The sequence below is a fragment of the Peromyscus californicus genome, unplaced genomic scaffold (genome assembly GCF_007827085.1).
Source record: "Peromyscus californicus insignis strain IS unplaced genomic scaffold, ASM782708v3 Scaffold_21__1_contigs__length_65335640, whole genome shotgun sequence".
Lineage (NCBI taxonomy): Eukaryota > Metazoa > Chordata > Mammalia > Rodentia > Cricetidae > Peromyscus > Peromyscus californicus.
The window spans coordinates 42489821-42512921 of record NW_026294514.1 but is presented as its reverse complement, the minus strand read 5'-3'; the positions used below and the strand labels follow the sequence as shown (position 1 = coordinate 42512921).

At 42.5% G+C, this 23101-nt stretch overlaps 1 protein-coding gene across 11 annotated transcripts in view; it reads right to left on the bottom strand.

The window, feature by feature from the left end:
• Positions 1-23101, bottom strand: part of Ptprm (protein tyrosine phosphatase receptor type M) — a 715625-nt gene that overhangs the window by 365303 nt on the left and 327221 nt on the right. For all 11 annotated transcript variants that reach the window (XM_052750180.1, XM_052750177.1, XM_052750181.1 and 8 more), the window contains one exon: positions 19758-20051. In XM_052750180.1, coding sequence (XP_052606140.1) covers positions 19758-20051 — 294 coding nt within the window. The remainder of the gene's footprint in view (positions 1-19757; positions 20052-23101) is intronic.

Below are 23101 nucleotides of genomic sequence, written 5' to 3'. Positions count from 1 at the left end.
AGATATTTGACTGCCCTAAATATCTTGTGTTTTCCCAACTTCTCCTCCCCACCCCCTAATCCCTGCCTACCACATCAATCTGTGTTGGTTCCTGTTCCCTATAGCATCAGCACAACCAGGTATCCCAGGATTTTCAAATGGGATGCCTCCTTCCCTTTTGTTGTGGGCACCTAAGTTTCCTGTGTCTCCATGGTGTCATTGCTCATTTCTTTTGAGCCCTGGAGACTGCAGACCTGTCTGACCAGACCAGAGCTTCTTTATCCATCTACCTACTGAGAGGCATTCCTGTTGCTTCTAAGTTTGGGCAATTAGGAACAAACCTACTAGAACAATCCATATATAGGCTGGTTTTTACATGGACATCCTTTCTCAGGTCCTCTAGGTACATACCACACAGCATCTGTGCCGGGCTGTAAGGTAAGAGGAGCCCCCCCCCCTCCACAATGGCTTTGCCATTTTGTCTTCCCATTGGCAACAAGTAAGTGATCCTGTCACACTCCATTGCACATCTGGTATGGCTCACGCTCTGGGTTCTGCATGCTCATGTTTGTGGTACATGACTACGAGCTCAGCACCCATGCCAGGGGCTCTCAGACAGCAACAGTGGCATCACCCTGGAGTCTGCGAGTCTGTCCTGGGCACGTCTCTTGCCTTTCTTACCTTGTCTCAAGTGTTAATGCTCCAGAATGAACATACTGTATTAAACACTTCAGGAATGTGATGTAATAGTAATTATGACTATTAGCCTTTAAAGGACCTAAGTGGCTGAAAGAAAGGAGTTTTTCCTACCCCCAGGAAAGTCACCTTCAGTTCTCTCTGTGCTGTGGGGTGGTCTTTCTGTACGCACTGAATATATGTTGCTACCACTGGTTAATAAAGAAGCTGCTCTGATCCATGGCAAGACAGGTTATAGCAGGCGGGAAATCTAAGAGAGATGGGGAGAAGAAAGGCGGGGTCAGAGGAGATGCTGTTGCCTGCGGCCTCCTGAGAAGCACAATGTAATGGAACTCCAGTAAAGCCACAAGACATGTGGCGATACATAGGTGAATAGAAATAAATGGGTTAAGACGAGTGAGCTGGTTAGTAATAAGCCTGGGCCACAGACCAAACAGCTTGTAATTAATATAAGCCCCTGTGTGTTTATTTAGGGCTGAATGACTGCGGGACACAGGAAAACTTCTGTCTACACCCCTCTGCTAAACATGAAACAAAGCTTGTGTCCCGGGCTGCTCCTGAGAGCAACTCACCACCATGAAGAGGACCAGGCCCTGTTTGTGGTAGAAGCCCATGAAAATCCATCCCTGGTCATACACTTGAGTCACTAAATAAATCAAAGCCTATTGATACTGTCCTTACTGATGAGCTCATTTGAACTGAATTGTTATTTATCACAATTCAAACATTCTAATTCATTTGAAAATCTGTCTATTCACGTTTGCTTACTTTAAATCTACCTTGTCACCCCCGACAGTGTTGACTAAAACAGGGAACAAAATAAACCTCAGTTCCCTCAAACAGTTTTTGTCAAGTGTGTTGTCTGAGGTGCAAAGTGATCGACCCTGAGAGCTGTGAGCTCAGCGGGGCTGTCTCCTCCACTTTACAGGGGCTGATGTTGGAGTTGGGGGACCCAGTGACCAGAGGGAGAAGGGACCACTCTTCTTGAAAGATGCTAAAAAGAAAAGGAATCTCCCCCAGAAGTTCCCTCAGCCCCACACTCTCTAACAATTTCATTAATTAAATGTTACCTAATAATTTTATAATTAATATTTTCAATTAAATATGAAGTATAAAACTTAACTAAAAATGTCTAATGAAAATTTGGAAGAAACCATCTAAAAATAGAAAGTGAAAAAAAAAAAACACTATGAAAATCTTAAAAACTACCTCTCTGGTTATTTACACAAAAGAAATTAATATTTACTAGGATGGTTTGGATTTCAGTGACTGTTTACTAACAAACCAACATAACTGAGCAACCCTAAATTATATAATGGTTAAATTTAACTACAGGATCTTTCTCTGTTATGATGAGACACAAGGCCAAAGTTAAATGTCCAGGTGAGGTGACGCGCTTTTCTAAAAATGTCTTATATTCTAAGACTGGAACTTCTGCTAGTCCTTACAGGTAAGGTTAATAATGCACCTTGTGGCCACTTAAGACTTCAGACTGCTGCCTACTGTGTTCTCAGTCTGTTTGTTTAACTCACCTTTAAGAAAACAATGTAACAAGAAGCCTTATGTGCCCTGGATTTCCCATGCAATCAACTTTTACAATCTAAGCTAATGCACAGCTGTAATCTTAAATTATGCGCTCTTCCATGCCCCTGACCCAGATAATGCATGTGTATCCTTATTCTATATTTGAAAGCAACAAATACAAAAGTTGAAAGCAACTTCCTAAAATCTATCATAAAGGCTGAAAACAACCATTTATGGATACTGTTGGGTAAACAATGGTGTTTGTTGTCTGGGTCAGTTGGGATCAGTTGGAGTCAGTGACTTAATTGATATAAAACTCTGTTAAAGATGTCCGTCAAGTATCCCATTCCTTCCCCACGTGACGCTTTCTGTGCTATCCAATGAAGACAGAGCATAGCACCTTACTAGGGACGGACACAAAGACAAAGCCAGATAGCTACACACAAGGACAGATACGACACAGGGACAAACAGATTCACAGGACAGTCTTTAGATAGGCCCAGACTCAGACTCATAAAACAGACAGGATGCAAGACACAGGGGCAAACAGTAGAGAGTACAAATCTGGACCTGCTCTTGGGTAAAGAATTCCAGCGGGAAGTAGTTTTTTGGTGTTTTGTTTTTTCTTTCCTTAATGCAACACAGATGTATTAGTGGTAACTCAGAGTTAATCCCTAATGTGTACAATCTGTGCAGCTGGGTGAGGCAACGCATTTAGAAAACAGCAGACAGGCTTAGAAAGGCACTGACAGGGCAGAAATAGACAACTAGATGAAGAAGAAACAGAAACAACTGACACACATATGAAAAAAGTAAAATGCAAATTATTATTATGTTTTCAATCCAGGGTTTCTCTGTGTTTTTCTTGGCTATCCTGGAACTTGTTCTGTTGACAAAGTTGACCTCAAATCCAGAGATTCACCTGCCTCTGCCTCCCCAATTTGTTTTAAAACCAGTGAACTGATGAAAAATTCTTCGAAGTGCATGAAGAACCAATGCTTGGCCAGAGAGATGCCTCAGTGGGTAAAGGCAGAGGCCTGGCAGCCTGCATTTGATTCCTGCAACTCACATGGTGGGAGAGACTAACTCCACAAAGTCATCCTCTGAGCCACTGGTGCACACATACATGATGTGCACACACACATCCATGACATACATACACATGCATGTACACACACACCAATAACAATAATCAATACATATTAATGGAAAAGAAGCAATGCTGTAAAGTAGGCTGGGAAACCAGCAGTTTCACACCTTACTGGCAGAGTGCAACTTGATAAAACATTCTGGGATGAAAATGAGAGCTTCTCCTAAAGTCTTAAAAGTGTGTATTGCAGGTCTAGCAATTTGATATGAGAACTCTAATCTATGGAAATGAAAATAATACAAGATATATCTATAAGTGTTTCTGGAAATATTCCTTTTACCAGTCAACAACAAGTAACTATCAAGAAAAGAAGGGCTAGATATGGAAGGAATCCATATTATAGAATGGTACAAGGAATGAAATAAGTTAGGGTACATTTAAAGTAAGTTAACTAGAATAACAAGTTGGTGGAATAAAAATGAGTTCAATCTATGTAAACATGACTTTTATAACTATCAAATTGCTTAGAGAGCATTAACAGACTTGAGGGATGCCGGGTTATACACAGAATACAATCCTTTGGAGGGAAGGAACCGAGGACACACACTAGTATTTATGCATCTAAACAAGTGTGGAAAAACATGTGTGCTACACAGTTTGCATCTGGTGTGTCCCTCAAAGACATGTATGTTAAACCATGGTTCCTGGCATGGCACTATTTCAAGAGTTAGGATGGGAACTTTCAAACCAGGACCTAGTAAGGCCATGTTCAGGATGGGTGTGTTCTCAAAGGGAAAGGGACTTCACCAGATACAACTGACTCCATCTCCTAAGCCTCCTCCCTCTCTTACACCACTGTGGTGGGTCTACTGTGTCTCAAGCTAGTGCCATGATGTGAGGATTCACCACAGATCCAAAGCAACTGAGTGAGGTGATCAACCATTCTCTCCAACACTATGATCAGGCTTTTCACTCAGGAAAGTTCGTTAGTACTGTTGTCACAGTGGTGAGCAGCTGCCTCACCTAAGGACTAACAATGGTCATCTCCACAGGAAAGAGACTATAGGAAAGACGGGGAAATTTGTTGGCTTTTATATCGTATATATCCATATAATTTTTCTTTTATGACAACCATTCATAAATAAAAGTTTATTTATCATAAGTTCATAATCCACATCAGGAACAATATAGTATAGCCATAAGATAATGAAATAGCAATATATAATATGTAGCAAGAAGATGTATTCACATTTGTGTCTCTTCTAAAAATACATTATTCCAGAAAGGATTGCCAAGGGCAACTATAAATAGCCATCTCCAGTCATTTGTCTACATCTATATGAAGGAAATATGCCATTTGGTCAATAGAAATATTGCCTGGATAGTTGTATGGCTTATGTTGCTCATTCAAGACAGTAATGACAAGGCTGGAAGATGAGTGATTTTGATCAAACAGTCCTGTTACCCTTCTTGCTGCAACAATAGGCATAAGCATCCTTTCTCATAAAGTTTCTTGTGTTTGCAGATTTGATTTCATTTATATGCATTATTCATATTTAAAGCTTTCTGTTCATTTCCAATTTAATACAATAGGTGCTATAATTATCAGTTCTTCATATCCGTAAAATTAATCTGTAATAATTGTTATGCAAACAAAGGAACATGGCTAACCTTCATAGACTACCAGGCTTTCATCATCTGTTGTAAAAACTTCAGTTCTCACTTATTTTGCTTTCTTTTTTTTGTAATTTAGTATTGGAAAAGACCAACAGCATTATCCTTACAGGTGACGTGGGGTGGAGTTCTAGCAGAAGACCAAATGCTGCAGAGTTTGTTCAAAACAGTTCCACATCCTCGTGATTGAGGACACACACCCTGGGAGCTGGTTTGTCTGGCAGTCGACAGGAAGGTGGACAAGGCACACAAGGCATGGAGCTGAAAAACGAAGCCCGTCTACTGTCGAACGCATGACATCGGCTTCAGCTCGGCTGCACTTGCTATTCTAGGTGTAGCACCTAACACACCTGTGAATCAAGTGTGAGCGAACTTTTCCTAAACATTCTGATGACACAAAGACAGCCTGATAGGACCGCTTTGGGGTCCTGGAGTAGGGACACATGATAAAGGAAAGGATTAGTGGCTTTCGCCATTGCTGTCACCAAATACACGGCAAGAAACAACTTCAGGGGAGACTTATTGGGGCTCCTGTTTGAGGGTAGAGTCCGTCACTGCAGAGGGGTCACCACAGTCAGAGCTGCCCGCCGCTGTGGCTGGAGGATCATATGAATACTTGTGTACACCCAAGCCGATTGGGAAGCCTAGAACCAGGAATGGTCATGTTTGTCTGGCTTTCTCTCCCCCGTTTTATTCTGTCTGGGCCTTCAGCTCCTGTGATAGAGCTACTCACATTTAGGGTGGGTCTCCCCGTCTCATTTAAATCTGTTGGAAAATGTCTTCACGGCCATATGCAGGTATATCTCTTAGGTGAGTCTAAATCCAGCCAAGTTGTCAATGAAGATTAACCATCCCTGGCGGCTCAGAAGCAACCCTCACTGTGAGAGGACTTTACTGTGTGCTCTAATGTCCTATATCCCTAGCATCAGGACTGAGTCTCCAATCCCACACGACAAAGGCTCTCTACCATGCAGAAGTCTGTGCGTAGATGAGCATGCTCATGTTCGTCCCCTAAGATACCTAATTTGTTCTGTTCTAATCAAACTGTCATTATTCAATTTTGTGTTTAGGTAATTTGGTTTATATAGTTGCTGAGGTATTAAAACCGGAAAATGAACAGAGCTAATACGATTCATCATGTACTGATAACTGAAGTGAGTTCATTGGTATAGACTAGCAACATCACACACATGAATAAAGCTTCACAGGTTCCCACTTCCTTCACTACCCTGAGAAGCGATTCAGAGTCTATAAGCCAGATAACAACTGAAATTATACAAGCAGCATGTCTCCCCAAATTCTAGGGAACATGTGATCATTTCTTAGATTTTGCTTGAGGTCATACATTTATACATTATTTTCTCTAAAGCAAATGTGATTTGATATATGTATGTCAAACAAGCCCTGAGTCATTCAGCTTTCTAGTCTTTAGCAGAGCAGTATGTAACCTCAGTGATAGCATGCATCAATTCTGTTTACTGATCAGAGTTCGACAGCATAGGACTCACTAGGTTACTGGGTCACACAGCCAAGGAGTTTCCGTGCATCTGCACGTGTGATTTCCCCGCTCTTGATAAGAAACTGCCAGGACTGGTTCAAAGTTGACTAGAAGTAATGGGAAAAGGGTTGAGGAATGGAAAAATACTTTGTTGGAGATTTTAGCTGTTAAGAGTCAGAACCAGCTCTCACTTCAGGAAACCAAAGCGAAAGGACAGAGCCCCGGTAGAACACTCTCTTCTAGATGTTCATAAAGGAGACGGCAGAGTAAAAAATCTCCATGATAATTCATAATGGTGAATTATGTTCCAAGTCCCACCAAAAACCACAAGTATGCAGAAAAGATAATTATGCGTGGAAGCCCAGTGCAGTAAAATGCTTATAAACAACTAAAGCATTTGCTCTAATTTAAACACGAACCATTTTGTTATCCATCTTGTCCTTGCTAAACGTACAGGCAATTGAGGAATAATTTAGATGGCCCAGAGTCTCAAAGATATCAAGGATGCCATTATAATTTAGATCTGACATAGTCACCAATGGTCCATGTGTTCAAGGTTTGGTTTCCAGCCCAAGGCATTCTGGGGAAATAGTGGAACCTTGACTAGGGAGACTGAATGGAAGAAAGTCAGGTCACTAGGGCCCCTTCCCTGCGATTTTCTGGTTGTTTCTGTATAGCTCTCCACCCACTGTGAGGCAGACAACTGCCATGAGGTATGCATGTACCGTGTTCTCCAACATAAAGTATACTGGTAAGCCATCGTGCGCTCTTTAGCCCTGTTGAAAGTGGACTCTGGGTGAAGGAGGGTTTTGTTGTCCAAGACCCCACCCAACATGTTAATTTCAAGTATCCTCAAAACTCCTTGTCCCGAACCAAGCTGGTCCCCTACCTCTGTGACAGGAAGGAAGAAAAACAGCAAACAGCTAAGGGTTTTTAAACATTGCATCCTTGAAAAGAACTAGAGGCTAAAGCATTTCCAACAGAGGTTATTATATTCACCCCATGATATAAAAATGTATATGCCATGGGGACAGGAAACCAGAGGCTCCTGATGGCTAGGCTCACAATCAGCAATGTCAGCATGACTGCTGATGCTCCCTGATTTGACAGTGTCGCACAGTTTACCAGCTGTCTCTGTCAACCTTCTATGTGTCATCTGTTACACGCTTAATGACGTCACTCATTTGAAACCAAAAGTAAGGCCATCTTACATCATTCTCTGGACCCTACAGAACACCCCAGCATGATGTACTGGGCTGCCACAGGCCTCAAGGTAAAGAGTCAACTAACCATAACTCAAGTCTTCAGAAACCAGGAGCCAAAACCAACCTTTTCTGCACATAAGTTGATTATTGCAGGGATGCCACTGCAGAAAACGGAACCATTCTCGAACATCCCACTAGTCTTAGGCTCACACACATCACACTGTAGTGAGGGAAGAATTATGATGGTGCCTCCACAGGAAGCTGTTAGAATTTAACCACTAGAAAACATCTGTTCTAGTAGGGCTCTACCTGAGGGACATATCAAGTAGAGCTTGGAAGAGCTCTGTGATTTTCTCCAGCGTCGGATGACAATCGCAGGAACAGAGCACAGGGTTCAGCCCCAGGCTACCCACTGGCCATCCCCAGCTCCTCTTAATTTTTCCCTACCCCTCAGTTTCTTCTAAACTACATAGGAAGCAGTCTCCTGAGGCTTTCAGAGCCGCAGAGAGGAAGCTCAGCAGTACAGAATGATACTCATTCTGCAGACACAGGGGGTCTATGGTCTTGCAGAGAATTGACCGGCCTGTCCAGTGTCATGAAATAACCTCCCTGTGCCCTGTCCGTCTACACCTGTTCAAGGAGCACCCAAACCTCTTCTATAGAATCACTAGAGTTTGTTCTTTCTACCACCACACTGAACACGCCTCTGGGTGCAGATGCAAGGAAATATCAAGTCACCAAAGTGGTAGTTGTAAGTCTCTGATAAAGGAATAGCTGTCAGGAAGGGTTTGGTCCATCCCGCATCCCGCATCCTGCATCCTGCATCTTGTGCTGGCCTGCCTACACGGTGTGATGCCATCCAAAGCAAAAAAAAAAAGTGTTTACATCTGCACGCTAATAGAGAAGTTTCTTCTAATGCTCTTTTAATGTTGATTATTTTAAAAGGCTCTTAATGGTTTAATGTGTTACAAATGCATTAAAAACATGTTGCCCTTTGGCAGAGCCATTTAAGAATTAGAACACCTTTAATTTTTTTTTTCCCCTAGCAAATAAACTTAAATTAAAAATAAATTCTGTTCTGTTCAATTAGGTCATTGGCCTTTATCTGTCCTGTATAACAGCCCTAATTAAAGCAGCTCTTACCTGCCCCCAAATTCCATGGGTCAGGAATGCAGGCCTCAACACACCCCGTAATGGGGGTGACAATTGATAACAGACAAAAGATCTAGCTGTCTTCTTTTAGGGGACAACAAAACTGAGGTTTGCAGGGGCTTAACGGAAGATCAGCAATTCAAGCAGAGGGAGGCCAATGGCAGGACAGCAAAGGAATTTGAGCTCCTCGAACATCCCCCTGCTGGAGGCCCGCTATTACTTGTTTCATTTATGCAAATCCAATTCATGTGTATTTAAAAAGAGTCACTCTAGTGTCAGGAAAACACAGGAAATTCTATCTCAAAACCAGCATTACCCAATCTCATGACACTCAGAGGAGGGCCAGTACAGAAGGTGCCAGGTGCCGCCACGTGAAGCACATTGAGCAAAACCTAGAGTGGGCTCCCAAGTTGTACTAAGAGCTAAACTCCCGCTGTTGGAATGCTGAGCCCGACCCTGAAGGGACTTTGTCCTCCTGCTTGTGGTTGGTTCATCAGAGGTCATGTCGAGGACATGAGACAACTATACAATCACATATATTCAGGCACAACAGGACAACTGCTGTTGGGACAGTCAAAGGAGAGGCTTAACCACACAGCACCTTAGGCTGGGCACTTCCTTCCCACAGGCTGAAGCAAAGGACTTCCCACAGTTGACCCGCTCAGCGCTTTGTGTCACTGATGGTGTATGTATGTAGTCAGGATATGGAGTGCTATGTTACCAAGGAAATGAATTTTAATGTAATGAATCAAAAGTTCTCATTGCAATTCAATAAAAACTTGAACCAAGTCTATATAAGGAAAAAAATAACCCATATGGACATCTATGTAAGGAGCATGAAAACTCACACTCCCCTTATTAGTATAAAATACCAGGTTTATAAAACAAACACTCTCCTCTTGTATACATCCTTCTAAACTCTTCACGAAGATGGAAGCTGTAAGGACATCGCACATGTTAGCACAGCACTCCAGCCTACTTGCTCGTGTTTCAACTCCATTCAAACAGCACTTTGTGCTTGACTCCCTGGAATTCATCTAAGTCATGAAGGTGTACTTTCAAATGAAGAATTATCAATTAAAAGCCAAAGTCGGTGCTTAACAATTCAGAATAGTTCATAAAAAAAAATCCCAAGGGGTGAGGAGTGGAGAGTCAAAATCATGACGGTCAGAGGACCTGAAAGGCACAACCAACCCATGTGACAAGGTGGCTACATCCGGGAACTGTGCTAAGTAGACAAGCCACTTAAGGAGGGGACAAATCCTTCAGGACTCCACTTGCATGAGTGTATGTAGACTGATCAGTTCAGAGACAAAAGGTGGGCTGCAGCGGCTGTTCAGGGCTAGTGTGGATGTTCTGTGAGCAAGTGCAGTATGAGATGAAATTGTCCTTGTGACTGGTTGAGTAGTAGATTCAACACCACCGAAGTGGACATTAGACCCAGTTAAGGTGACAAGTGTTGTGTTTTGTGTATTTGACTGCCATGAAGAAGAAAAACAGCCCCCTTCCCCTGTCTTTACACTATTTATCACTACCTGATGTTGTGTTTTGACTACATATGAATTTGAATGTGCATGTGTTTACACTATTCCTCCAGTATCCCAAATATATAAACATAAAATCTGAAATCTCTACCCTCTGTGCTGGGCACAATGCCTGGCACGTAAATGAATAAGGGTACTTTTTAAAGTTATAATTATTTGGTTTTCTTCAAATATGTACAGTTATATTAATCCTAAGGACACTTGAGTCCAGCTTTCTTCCATCTCACCAGTTATAATTATTCCTTTGTTAATGATCATCCTTCCTTAACTTCTGGGGTGAGTTATTAGCAAGTCACTTAACCACAGTTGGCCAATAACCAGGATACATAAAAAGTGATGTCCCCCAATAAAACACCCACGAAGCCTACTGTGAAAACAGATCTAACAGTGTCACCCACTTTACTGTTTCAATTACCTATTACTAAATGGCCTGGGGTAAAAGGGATGATCCAAACGCTAAGAATATAGTATGCTCTAGCAGAAATCACAAACTAAATTTCATTTTGTTTAACTGGATGCTAAAGTCACTTTAATTCTCTGAAGTTATCCAGCTATGGCTGAACTGCAGGGCTGGGAAATCACTGGGTGTGTAAAATGATCATGAGGCCTGCATCTGACTGCTTGTCTTTGAAAACATGACTCATATAGGTAGGACACTTGATTGTTCTTAAAGAATCTCACAGTTAAGGACAGAACCTGATCTTCAGACATACTTCGGATGCTGTGGACAGGGAACTGGTGTCCCTGTTCAGAAATGATGAAGTGGGCGGGAGCCAAGGAACCGAGTGACTGGACATGCTCACACGGACAGCCTGTGCCTGCACTTGGAAGTAACTACCAGAAATATAAAAGAAGCCAATGCTCCACATGATCTCTGAAGAAATTTGACCCAGCGATGACAATGTACCCATGAGCCAGGGGGAGGAGGGTGAGCAGAAAGTGGGGTTCAAGCTAAATACAGTTTGATGGGTGTCACCATGGCGTGACAGGACAGAGCCCAGTGCATCACAGATGCTGAAACACAGAGCTTGGCTAAAACAAATGGCCTTCCATGACGACAGAGGCAGCCTAGGCCACCCTGTGGGACCCTGATGTCAAACAATAGTTCTCAGGTTTTAGACATTTCAAGCAAGTAAAAACGTTTCTAAAAGATCTTGGGTAACAAAATCAGGTCCTCAACTCAAATTCTTTTTTAACTGAGAAAGTTAAGGCCTGGCCTGGTGGTGCAGGCCTGGACGTCCAGCTTCCAAGGAAGCTGAAGCAGGAAGATGGAAAGTTCAAGGCCAGTCTGGGCAACTTAATAAAACCGTGCGTCAGGGTGGAAAGTGGAAACGGAGCAGGCTGCAGAGCACAGTGACAAACACGTACAAGCGGGCTCAGTGTCCAGTGTCACACACAGAAGAGTTAGACGGTTGAAACCAATGGCAGTGCACTTTGATTGACTGGTTGCTATAGTTACAGCTCTGTTCTAGGCAGCTGTTCTGCATCGGAACGCGATGGCTTGACAGTGACGCTGCAGGATCTGTACCCGTGGTCATCTGTTTTGTAGCTGCACAGAGTACTGTGGCTTTCCTCTGACTACAGGTCCAGCTGCAGCACAGTCAGCTCAGACACGGGCAGATGACAACTAATGACGTTGGCCGTGGTGTCCACTCGGATTGCGGATTCACCCACAGAGTGGCGTGCTCACGCAAAATTCGGGTAGTGAATCCCAGAGGAAAAGACAGCCTTCAAATGCTATCCCTGTGGTCATACTAAAATGTAACCGTGCCACCCCTGCCTTGAGCTTTAGGGAAAGATCACTACAGAGCTTCACCAGTGTTCAGAGCTTGACAAGCATGATTATGGAGCTCCTAGGCAAGGATAAAGTCAAAATGAAATTGGAAGATCTTCAGGATGGAAACAGACAACGGATCATTTCTAAGACAGAGAGTGAGGAACAGATGAATCACAGAATCTTCAGTTTGGTGAAATCTTCAAGGTCAGGCCAGCTCTGTCATTTTTCAACGTCCAAATCACATCCTACAATACCAGGTTCTAGCTAAACAAATCAGCCCCCAGAAATTCTCTAAGACACAGTCCCAGCCCACTGTGTAAGGTACCTTGTCTTGTTATCCTTTCTTCACAATCAAACAAGGTTGCGTACGTAACCTACTGGATCTTGGCTGGTCTCCCCTGGGCATTAGTGCCTTTGGGCTGTGATATTGAAAATGTAGGGTTCAGAAACAAAGGCATTGATTATTGAGAGCCTAACCCACACTGTATAGAATGCTGTTACCTCCTGCAATATCAGTGTTTTGTTTTCCTAGTACAACCTGAAATTATAGTAGTTTTTTTGTTTTGTTTTGTTTTGTTTTGTTTTTTTGAGGAAGTCAAAGCTTTTCAACAGTGGTTCTCAATCTTGGATCATGGCTCCTTTGGGGGTCAAATGACCCTTTCACAGGTGTCGCCTAAGACCATTGGAAAACACAGATATTGACTTGATGATTCATCACAGTAACAAAATTACAGTTATGAAGTAGCATCGAAAATAATTTCATGGTTGAGGGTCACCACGAATGAGGGAAGAACTGTATTAAGGGTTGCAGCATTAGGAAGGCTGAGAACCACTGCTCTGCAGGATGATGCATCTAGAGACTGTAGATGGTACTAAAGGCTCACATTCATCTCTGCCACATCTGAGGAGCCTCTTCATATAAGCTTCTGTTCTACCTTGCTCGGATTCTACATGAAATGTCCCTACATGCCTTCCATTCCTCACACTGTCAGTTTCATCCCCAAGCTGTTCCCAGGCATTTCCATACACTGCTGGGGAAGGCTGAGGGGTTCATGGTTTTAGAAGGTCTGTGACTCTCTCTTTATAAATGCCGTTAAGTGCTCACAAGCCATGCGGATGCTACTGTGGGCCAATATCTAGCTTTCAGTCTGTAACTGCGGCACCTGCCTTTTCCCCCTCTGTCTTTTTCCACAATGCCACACAGATCACCAACAGCCTTTGCCAGTCTAAATTGCACATTTGCTCAAAAGCCCCAGGTCAAGAATGGGTGAGCTGTCTTTCGTCTTACAGCAAGGAGTCTCGTGACACTTCAATTTCTTCCCCCACCTAACATGCCTCCTCTCTTATTTCTAACTTCAACTCTCTCACCTAACATACTTCCTTATATTTTCTAAGGTCGACTCACTCAATTGCAGCCTTTTCAGAAACATTCTTTGCCAGTGCATGATGCACAGGGAACACACACCGGGCAGAGCTTCCTGTGCAGGAACAAGCAGGGCGAATGAGGTTGCTTGTTATTGGAATCCCCTGCTCAGCTGTCAGCTGAGGATGAATTCTTTTAGGGACCTGTGCTAGCATGCAAATATCAGTTGAAAATGGGTTTTCAATTATTCAAAGGGACTGCCAATCTATTGTAAAAGAGGCCCTGTCTCTTTAAAAGTTATACATTTACACACCCTGCAGAGCTATCAAAAGGCTTCCTGAAAATATACGCATGCATTATCATCAACATAAACACACACAGAGATGTGTCAATAGCTGAAATGCTCTGGCACAACACCAAGGGGTAGGGTGGGGGAACGGAACCTGGAATGCTATGTGGGTGGGGCTGTGATGGGAATGAGGCAGACCAGGTGCCCTCTCCCACCTTAAGGCGAGGGAAATAATATATTGTGTGCCCCAAACAGATCTGCTTAAAATAATGCTGAAGTTATTTCTTACAGAGCACACTTGGAGGTGGACAGGGTCTTATGAGGGATTCTGCAATCCCGCATGAGGAACAGGGGTTCTGCTCTGGATACTTCAGAAGACACATGTCAAACAAGCAACAGCTCTGAAAGCAAGCCTGATTTTGAAAAATGGTATCAGCAAATATAAAACAGTATGATTCCTTGAGGTTTAACACCGTCCTGTTTTCTGCCCTTCCTTCTCCTACCGACCGTATCCTGCTACCTACCTCCCCTCTCCCCAGTTAGATGCCCTGATATCCTTTTTCCTACTTCATATTACCTGTATCCTGCTAATCCCCACAAAGCCTCCCTTTCCCATGGTTCCTTTATACTCTTTTGGTTTCTGTGGTTACTCCACGGTATTTACTTACATTTGCGGATTTAGAGCTAGGAACTGCAGATGAGAAAATATATGGCGTTCATCTTTCTTGGTCTGGATTACCTCACTCAATATGATCATTTCTAGTTCCATCCATTTACAAGAAAATTTCATTTTTTCCTTACAGCTGAATAATATTCCATTGTATATATGTACCACATGTTCATCATCTGTTCATCTGTTGGGGGACATTTAGACTGTTCCCATTTCCTAGCTGTTGTGCATAGAGCAGCAAGGAACATGACTGGGCATATGTCTGTGGATGTCCGGTGTCATGTGTGATGTCGAGTCCTTTGGGCACATGCCAAGGAGTGGTATAGCAGCGTCATGTGTGATGTCGTTTGGGCACATGCCAAGGAGTGGTATAGCGGGGTCATGTGTGATGTCATTTGGGCACATGCCAAGGAGTGGTATAGCAGCGTCATGTGTGATGTTGTTTGGGCACATGCCAAGGAGTGGTATAGTGGGGTCAGTGGCAGTTTTCCTTCTGACATTTAGAGGATTCTCTACACTGGTTTCCACAGTGGCTACACCAATTTTCTTTCCAGTGAATGAGTGAACAGTGAGGAAGGGTTGCTCTTTTCCCCCATCCATCTGTTGTCTGTTGTCTTATGGTCCGAGCCATGCTGGATTGGGGTGGAGTAAAATCTCAAGGTTGCTTTAATTTGCTCTTATCTGATGGTTAAGGGTGCTGAATACTTCTTGTTGTATTTCTTAGCCATTTCTCTTTCTTCTCTGGATAACTCTGTTTAGATCCCTAGTCCATTTAAAAAATTGGGTCATTTGTTTCCTTTACTCTTTGTTTTTTGAGGTTTTTTTTTTTTGTATATTCAGGATGTTAATTCCCTGTCAGTTATGTAGCTGGCAAGGATTATCTCCCATTCTATGGGTTTCTTCTTCATCCAATTGATTGTTCTCTTAGCTGTACAGAAGTTCTTTTAGTTACATGAGGTCCCAATTGTTCATTTTTGGCCTTAATTCCTTGGTCAGTAGAGTCCTGTTCACAAAGCCCCTTCTTATACCTATATCTCGTTGGGCACTGCCTACAAGATGGTTTTTCTCTAGCATTTTTGGTGTTTCGGGTTTCAAATTGAAGTCTTTGATCTAACTGAATCTAATTTTTGTGGAGGACGATAAATATGGATCTAATTTCACTCTTCTGTATGTGGGTATCCAGTTTCCCTGGTTCTGTTTGTTGAAGATCATGTCTTCCCTCCAGTGGTTTTTGCCTTTGTCAAGTATCAGATGGTTATGAGCACTTATGTGCGGGTCTTCTGTTGTATTCCATTGATCTATATGTCTCTTTTTGTGCTGGTACCACATTGACCTTATTATTAGAGTTCTATAATATTTTTTGAAGTCTGGAATAACAATCCCTCCAGTATTATTCTTTTTTGCTTAAGGTTGCTTTAGCTATACAGGACCTTTTCTGCTTCCATAAGAACTTAAGGATTTTTTTTTCTATTTCTGTAAAGAATATTGTGGGTATTTTGATTAGGAGTGCATTCAATCTGTAAATGGCTTTTGGTGAGATGGTCATTTTCCTAATATTAATTCCACTGATCCATGAACACATGACGGCTTTCCATTTTCTAGTTTTGAATGGCTGGTCACGGTAGTCTAAGTGACTTCCGAAATACTACAGATTATCAGTGTAGTATTTGTTTGCCTCTCAGGGAGTGAGGGGGGGCCCAATTGCAAAGACACCACAGATTTAGGACACATGAGTTGAGTGCTCCAGCTGGATCTGACCCCAAGGCTCCTTTCCTGTGGCCTAACTTTTATGGTTTCAGAAAATATTACGCAAGGTGCCAAGAGAGGGAAACAATTAAACAGGTCTAGCAGGTGCAACACCTGGGAACTGTAACAGTCACCAGCATGGAAAGACAGCTATGGAGGTGCAAGGCTTGGCACTCAAAAGTCAGCAGCAAGCAACAGCTGTCTAAATGGACTTAAGGGCCCGTTCAACAGGAGGAAAACCATGCCTGGTACTAGAGACCTAGCCAGCTTCTGGGTCTACTGAGCATGAACTTTAGAGAAGAATCCACTACCACCACTTTGCTAGACCAGCACAATTCCCTAGCACATTCTCAATCTTAGCCTTATACCCACAGATAAAAGCAGCCACCACCTCCCATCAAAGAATCCTCTCTTCACAGTAAATGGAGAACATCACAAACACACACACAACTCTGGATACAATGCAGAGATCAATGGATTGGTGGGGAGCCCAGTCCTCCATGGATACACCTATTTTACAGAAACTGAATCTATATTGAGGGAACATTCTGAAAGAGAGGGTGGAAGAATTGTTAAGATCCAGAATGCCAGGTAGTCTGGTTTTAATCAGCTTCTCCTAGACATGACCACATAAACCAGACTGGGACAACTGCAGCATCAATGGACATGCTAATATGGAGGGGAGCAATTTTCATGGCATTTCAGCCCTAGAAAAAGAACCACAAGAAACAAATGACTATTGGGAAAGGGAGAGTTACCTTCTCTCAAGAGTAAGGTCCAGACTGGTTTCCCAATGTAGAGTAGTCAGCCATGAAATCATATACCCATATACACCAGAAATGGACCTAGCAAGTGTTACATATATAAACTATATACATACAAAAATAGATACACATATGTACATTTAATATAGTGTGTATAATATATATAATATATATATATATAATATATATATTAGTGCATCACATACCAAAGAAAAGGAGACTTTAACTTAAGAATGGGGGGCCTGGGAGAAGTTAAGAGGGAGAGGTTGGAGGAAAGAAAGAGATGCGTTTGATAAAATTACACTTCAATTAAAAACATTAAAATTAATAAAAATTATAGAAGTGTGAAAGCATGTCACCACTTCTGTGAATTATTAAAATATCACTTGTACTGCTATTGACAATGCTGTACAAAGTTAATGTTTCAATGACAGCATGTGATATGATGAACATTTCACAAAAATAAAATCCTTCACTAGAGTAAGTGACTGGGATGGTAAGGTGTAGACAAGAGGAGAGAAGCTGAGGAAGAAACTTCTAGACCCAGTGGCTGAGCCGACGGGGTGGGGGGCACTTGTCTGGACCAACGACTCCTATTTCAGCACAGTTGCTGGAAGGAGGCGGGTGGGAAGAGTTGTTCTACACAATACTCAGATGCAGAACCCGTTACGGCAGGCCCACAGATGAAATCCTAGGCAGACAAATGAACCTGTTCTCTTCCCTAATATAAATTGCCTTTCTTTTTCAAGACAGAGTCTCACCATGTAGCCCGGTCTGGCTGGAATTCACTATGTACAAGAGGCTGCTCTCAATCTCGTACAGATGTATGTGCTTGCTACCTCTGCCTCTCTCCCGAGTGCTGGGATTAAAAGCCTGCACCACTATGAATTCTTAAAGAAAAAAATTCCTGTGAGTTCTGCCATGATACGGTTAGTGTTATCCACGTTATCCAACTGTTAAAGTTCACTGATTTCATGGGACTGAGGGGACAGCTCCATTGGTAAAATGCTTGTTACACAAGCATGATGACCCAGGTTCGGTCCCCACACCCACTTAAAAACAGGGATGGTAAAGGGTACTTGTGATCCCAGAGATAGGGAGACAGAGATGGAGAATATCTGTGGCTCACTGGCCAGCCAGCCTAACCTAATTGGCAAGACCTAGGTCCCAGTGAGAGATACTGACTCAAAACTCAAGACAGAAGATTTCTGAGGAAGGATATCCTAGATAGATTCCACATGCACACACACATACATCTGCATCCACAAACTACATATACACAACTGTGTCCACACAAACATACAAACAACTATGTAAATACAAACACACATACAACTGCATATACACACAACTGTACACACACAACTGTGTACACATACAACCGTACATAGTACTGTATACACACACAATTACATACACACACACAACTATACATACCACTGTATACACACACAGTTGTATACACATACAACTGTACACACATACAACTGCATACACACAACTATACATACACAACTGTATACACACACAACTGTATATATACACAACGGTGTACATATAACTCTACACACACAACTCTACACACATACAACTACATACACACACAACTATACATATACAACTGTATACATACACACACACATTAACTTCTACTACTAGCAGATAGTCAGATGGCATAGTCTTCACTGGGCTTTTGTGGGGTCACTGTCTCTATGACCCCAAAGATAAGGAAATCCTGAGATGATCCTCAGAGCACTTGATAACTCTTTTCCACCACGTACAATATCTAATGGAATGTAAATAATATGCAAATAGAGCTAGATACTATTGTTGAGGGATGGTTGAGCAGAAAATGTTTGTACACATTTACCATAGATATAATTTCTATTTGAATACTTGAGATCCAAGGCTCATTGAATCTATGACTGTGGAATCCAGGAAAGCGCCCACTGGCCTTTGAAAACTCAGGAGAGAAATAAAGCATCCATACTGTCTTCTTATCTGATGCTGTCTAAAGCACTAGGTAAGTGTATCAAACTCTGTGGGCTCTCCTCCTCTTAGCACATAATTCAATACAAGGCTTCATGTCCACTGTGAAAGAGCTCTGTGAGATCTCCATTAAGTATTTTCCTTCCTCCCAGACAGTCACCCCTCAGAAACAACTCTTGACTTGTAAGGGATCCTTCTGATTTTCATAAAATCAGCCTTATTCTATGTAACTTGCAGAATAACTTTGGCACAATTAACTCTGTGTAATCCAAGAGCCCAGATGCTGTATACAGTCCACAAATAACTCTTCATGTTATAAAGAGGTTCCTGGTCACTGGCCAGCCGCCATACCTCACATACCCATCAATAAAAACAGCTTTCAAGCTCTACGAGAGAATCTCATCCCACAGCACTACCCTTTGGTGACAAGGACATTAGATACAAACATAAAACAGAGGGGCTAGAATAAGTGTCTGACCCATTAGCAGACATCATTGAAGTAGCCTCCATGAGCCTTAGGGACCGACCATTCCAGTATCAATTATGTGATACCCAAAGCAAGATGCAAATTAAGAACAGGAAAAAGAGTTAGAGACAGGTTGAAAGAGAGAAGTTCTTGAGGTCATGGGCCCTAAAGTTCAGTGGTAACTTATGATTCATCTGAAGGAGTATTTTCATCCTCACATGGGATGCAGGCAGAGCTGTAGGAAGAGTGCGATTCAACTGTGGGATCCAATACTGACACCAACACCAAGGGAGACCATGTGACCATCAGTAGAATGTCTCCTGGTACTCACCGGCACACTTGGTTCTTGTTCTCAGAGCTGGCCCAGGAGATCCAGTGCCGCCCTCCCCTGGTCTGGTGAGAAGCACACTGATCTCATATTCCGTGTCTGGGTCAAGGTGCCCAATTTTGTAGCTCGTGGAATCCACTGGCTGCCGATCATTCCAGCTACCACTGGCTGTGCAGTACTCGACCTCACGAGCCACAATGGGTCCATCCCCATTGATGGAGTTGGCATTGAGCTGTATCCACAGATAGGTTGCTCCAACAGAGGCAAGCTGCGGTGGGGCAATGGGAACAGGTGGTTCTGCAGACAAACCAGAGAGTTACCTTTCAGGTGTTTTTGTATTCAGCTGATAAAGATCTAAGCATGCATCCATGGTGACAGAGTAGAAGATATTAAAAATTAAGTATTGAACTGATGAGAGGGACTTTGTGCTGTTTAATTAGTGCATGTACAGTGCTAATGACTTAAACGAGGTTCAAATCTTACCTTTCAAAAAAGTAATGAGGGGGCTAGAGAGATGGCTCAGTGGTTAAGAGCACTTGTTAATCTTACAGAGGACCTGGATTTTGCTCCAAGTATACACATGGTGGCTCACAACCATCTATAATACCAGATCCAGGAGATTTGGGGATCTAATGCCTTCTGATCTTCTGTGGTGCCCATATACACATGCAAAAAAGCCACTAACACACATATAATAAATAAATCTAAAAAATTAAAAGGAACAAAGCTAACTTGAGCTCAGCACCCGTATCCTCAGCTACTTGTGAAAGAGACAGGAGGCTCCCTTGAACTTGAAAGTTCAAAACCAATCAAGGCAAAAAAGACCCTGTCTCGGGGGAGAAAGAACAAAAACAAGGTATGGTTGTAGGTCAGTTGGGAGAAAGCCTGCCTAACATGCAAGAGGCCCTAGGTTTGACCCCCCCAGCACTTCAGAGTGGCTGTAGTGGAGCACACCTGTAATCTCAGCACTCCGAAGCCAGAGGTAAGAGCATCAGAAGTACGAAGTAATCTTCAGAGATTACACACTGAGTGTGAGGCTAGCCTGGACTACACGAGTTACTATCTAAAAACAACAAAACAACCCACCTTACTTGTTCAAGCGAGTATGCCCATAATCGGTCTTAGGACACAATACATAAACACATTTTACATCAAAGATTTTTTTTTTTCTTTTCAACTAAAGTCACAATTGAAGCTCTCTTGAGAAGCAGTTTTTAACAGCAGGACATATTCCATTGTCATCCTTCTTGCTGAGATTCTCTGCATCATCATCAAAGGCATTGGGGGTTTCTACATCATTAAACTGGGTTGGCACATTGCCTGTTACCCCAGCATGTGGGATTGGTGGAGGCAGGAGGAGCAGGGGTCAAGACTAGCCTTCGCTACTTAGGGAATTCAAAGCCACATTCCCTCATGTTTATATCTGCCATCCTTTCAAAAGCAAGAAGTTTATCTCCTCCAAAATCCATTTCTGAGGTGACTCACTTTCCTCAAGGATGTCGCAATGGGCTCAGCTAAGTGGCAGAGAACTGAACATTCAGATGATAAAGTTGACGCCTGTTATCCGCAAGGTTGCTCCTGGTATGAGTTTTACTAAAGCCGTGTAGCAAAGGATGCTCAGAATCAGAGAAAACACTACACCCAGCTTGACAAATATCAAAGAACTCAATAGCAAACACTCCCTATAACTGAAGTCTCTTGCATGGAAGCTGACTCTTTTTCTCATTATTGTCTAAGGATGTGGAGACCAGCCATCTTGCCTATAGAGTACCTCCCACCTCATTAATTAGATGCCAGCTGAATGACCCTCCGGGAACCAAAGGAGGGAATTCTGCATGCCATTGACTCTCTAAGTGGTACCCCACATGATGGATGAGATCATACAAAAAAATTACATATTTTGTACTGAAAAGAGCTATCATCCAAGAGAAACAAAAGCTGTAGTGTTTTCTACAGGGTAGGTTATGCTTTTTTGGTGTTTTTCTTCTTATTTCCTTGTCCTGCCTACACTCTTACTACTGAAATAGGGGAATATACTGACTTGCTTGCTACAGCTTTCCCTAACCTCTCAGAGGGCAGGCACGACCAATGGATGGCAGCCTTGCTTACTGCTGAACAAGACCATAGGAAAGCTAGTATCATTGCAGGTGTGTAAGTGAGGTCACAGCAGGCCAATCCTTAGACACCACTCCCCTGGCAAGAAACCAACATCAGTTCTTTGCTTTCTGTGGAGATAGAATGTCTTTGCTCTTTTCCATATCCCAAACGTGATAAAGTCACATTGACTATAAGATAGCTCATTAGAATAAGTCCCACCAAGACCTCATAGTTTGAGTGAATTTTAGATAAGGGGCTACGAATGTGATGTACATATACTAAAATATTTAATTTTTATTTTGAGACAGTGTCTTGCTAAGTCACCCAGACAGGCCTTGACCTTGTGATCTACTGCCATTAGCCTCCAGAATAACCGGAATACAGACCTTTGCCGCTAGACCAGACTAAAATATTTCATAATAAACATAAAGAGATCCCACAAAAATGAAGTCTAAATCAACCAGGAATGAGAACTTGTGGCTATAAACACACTACATAGCTTTAACTGCTGCACCTGAGAATGACTGATGTACAGATGTCAGTATCATATTTAATTATATGTAACATACATATACATTCATATATGTAAAATATATATTTCACATAAATCCAAGAATTGTGTATATCACACAAAATGTTTTCTAAAGCCATGGTACCCCATGTGCACACAGCCATGGTGAAAGGACCTGGGCTTCACATAAGGAATTGATCCCCCACCAGCACCTTAATGTCCTCTTAAGGGCATTTATAGTCTTTAGACTTTGGTTTCCCCATCTGTTAAACATTAGCAGCCCAAAGATTACAGGGTATCCAGTTACATGTAAGTTGTCTGAAATTATTACTATGTATTTTAAATTAATTTTTTTTTCAAAAAAGTAACATCATTGAAGTAGTAGAATCCAGTATATTATCCCTGATTTTTGTGCCTGACGTGGTGGCAAAGGTCTGTACCGTGGGTTGCTAGAGAGGCAGAAATGGGCCAACTGCAGGTTCAAATCTAGCCTGGGCAACTGAAGTCTCCATGGTTATCAATACATGTGGTTATAGACATATAAACGGAGAAGGAGACAAATCTTATGCCAGAGCCCCACACAGCTGCTGTTGACAGCTTTGGCACAGTGCAGAGGTGCAAAACACGGGTAGCACATCTTGTCAGTCAGACAGGGAATCCCAAGTGCTGCAAAAGCAGAACAAGAACTCCTTCCTTCCTTCCTTCCTTCCTTCCTTCCTTCCTTCCTTCCTTCCTTCCT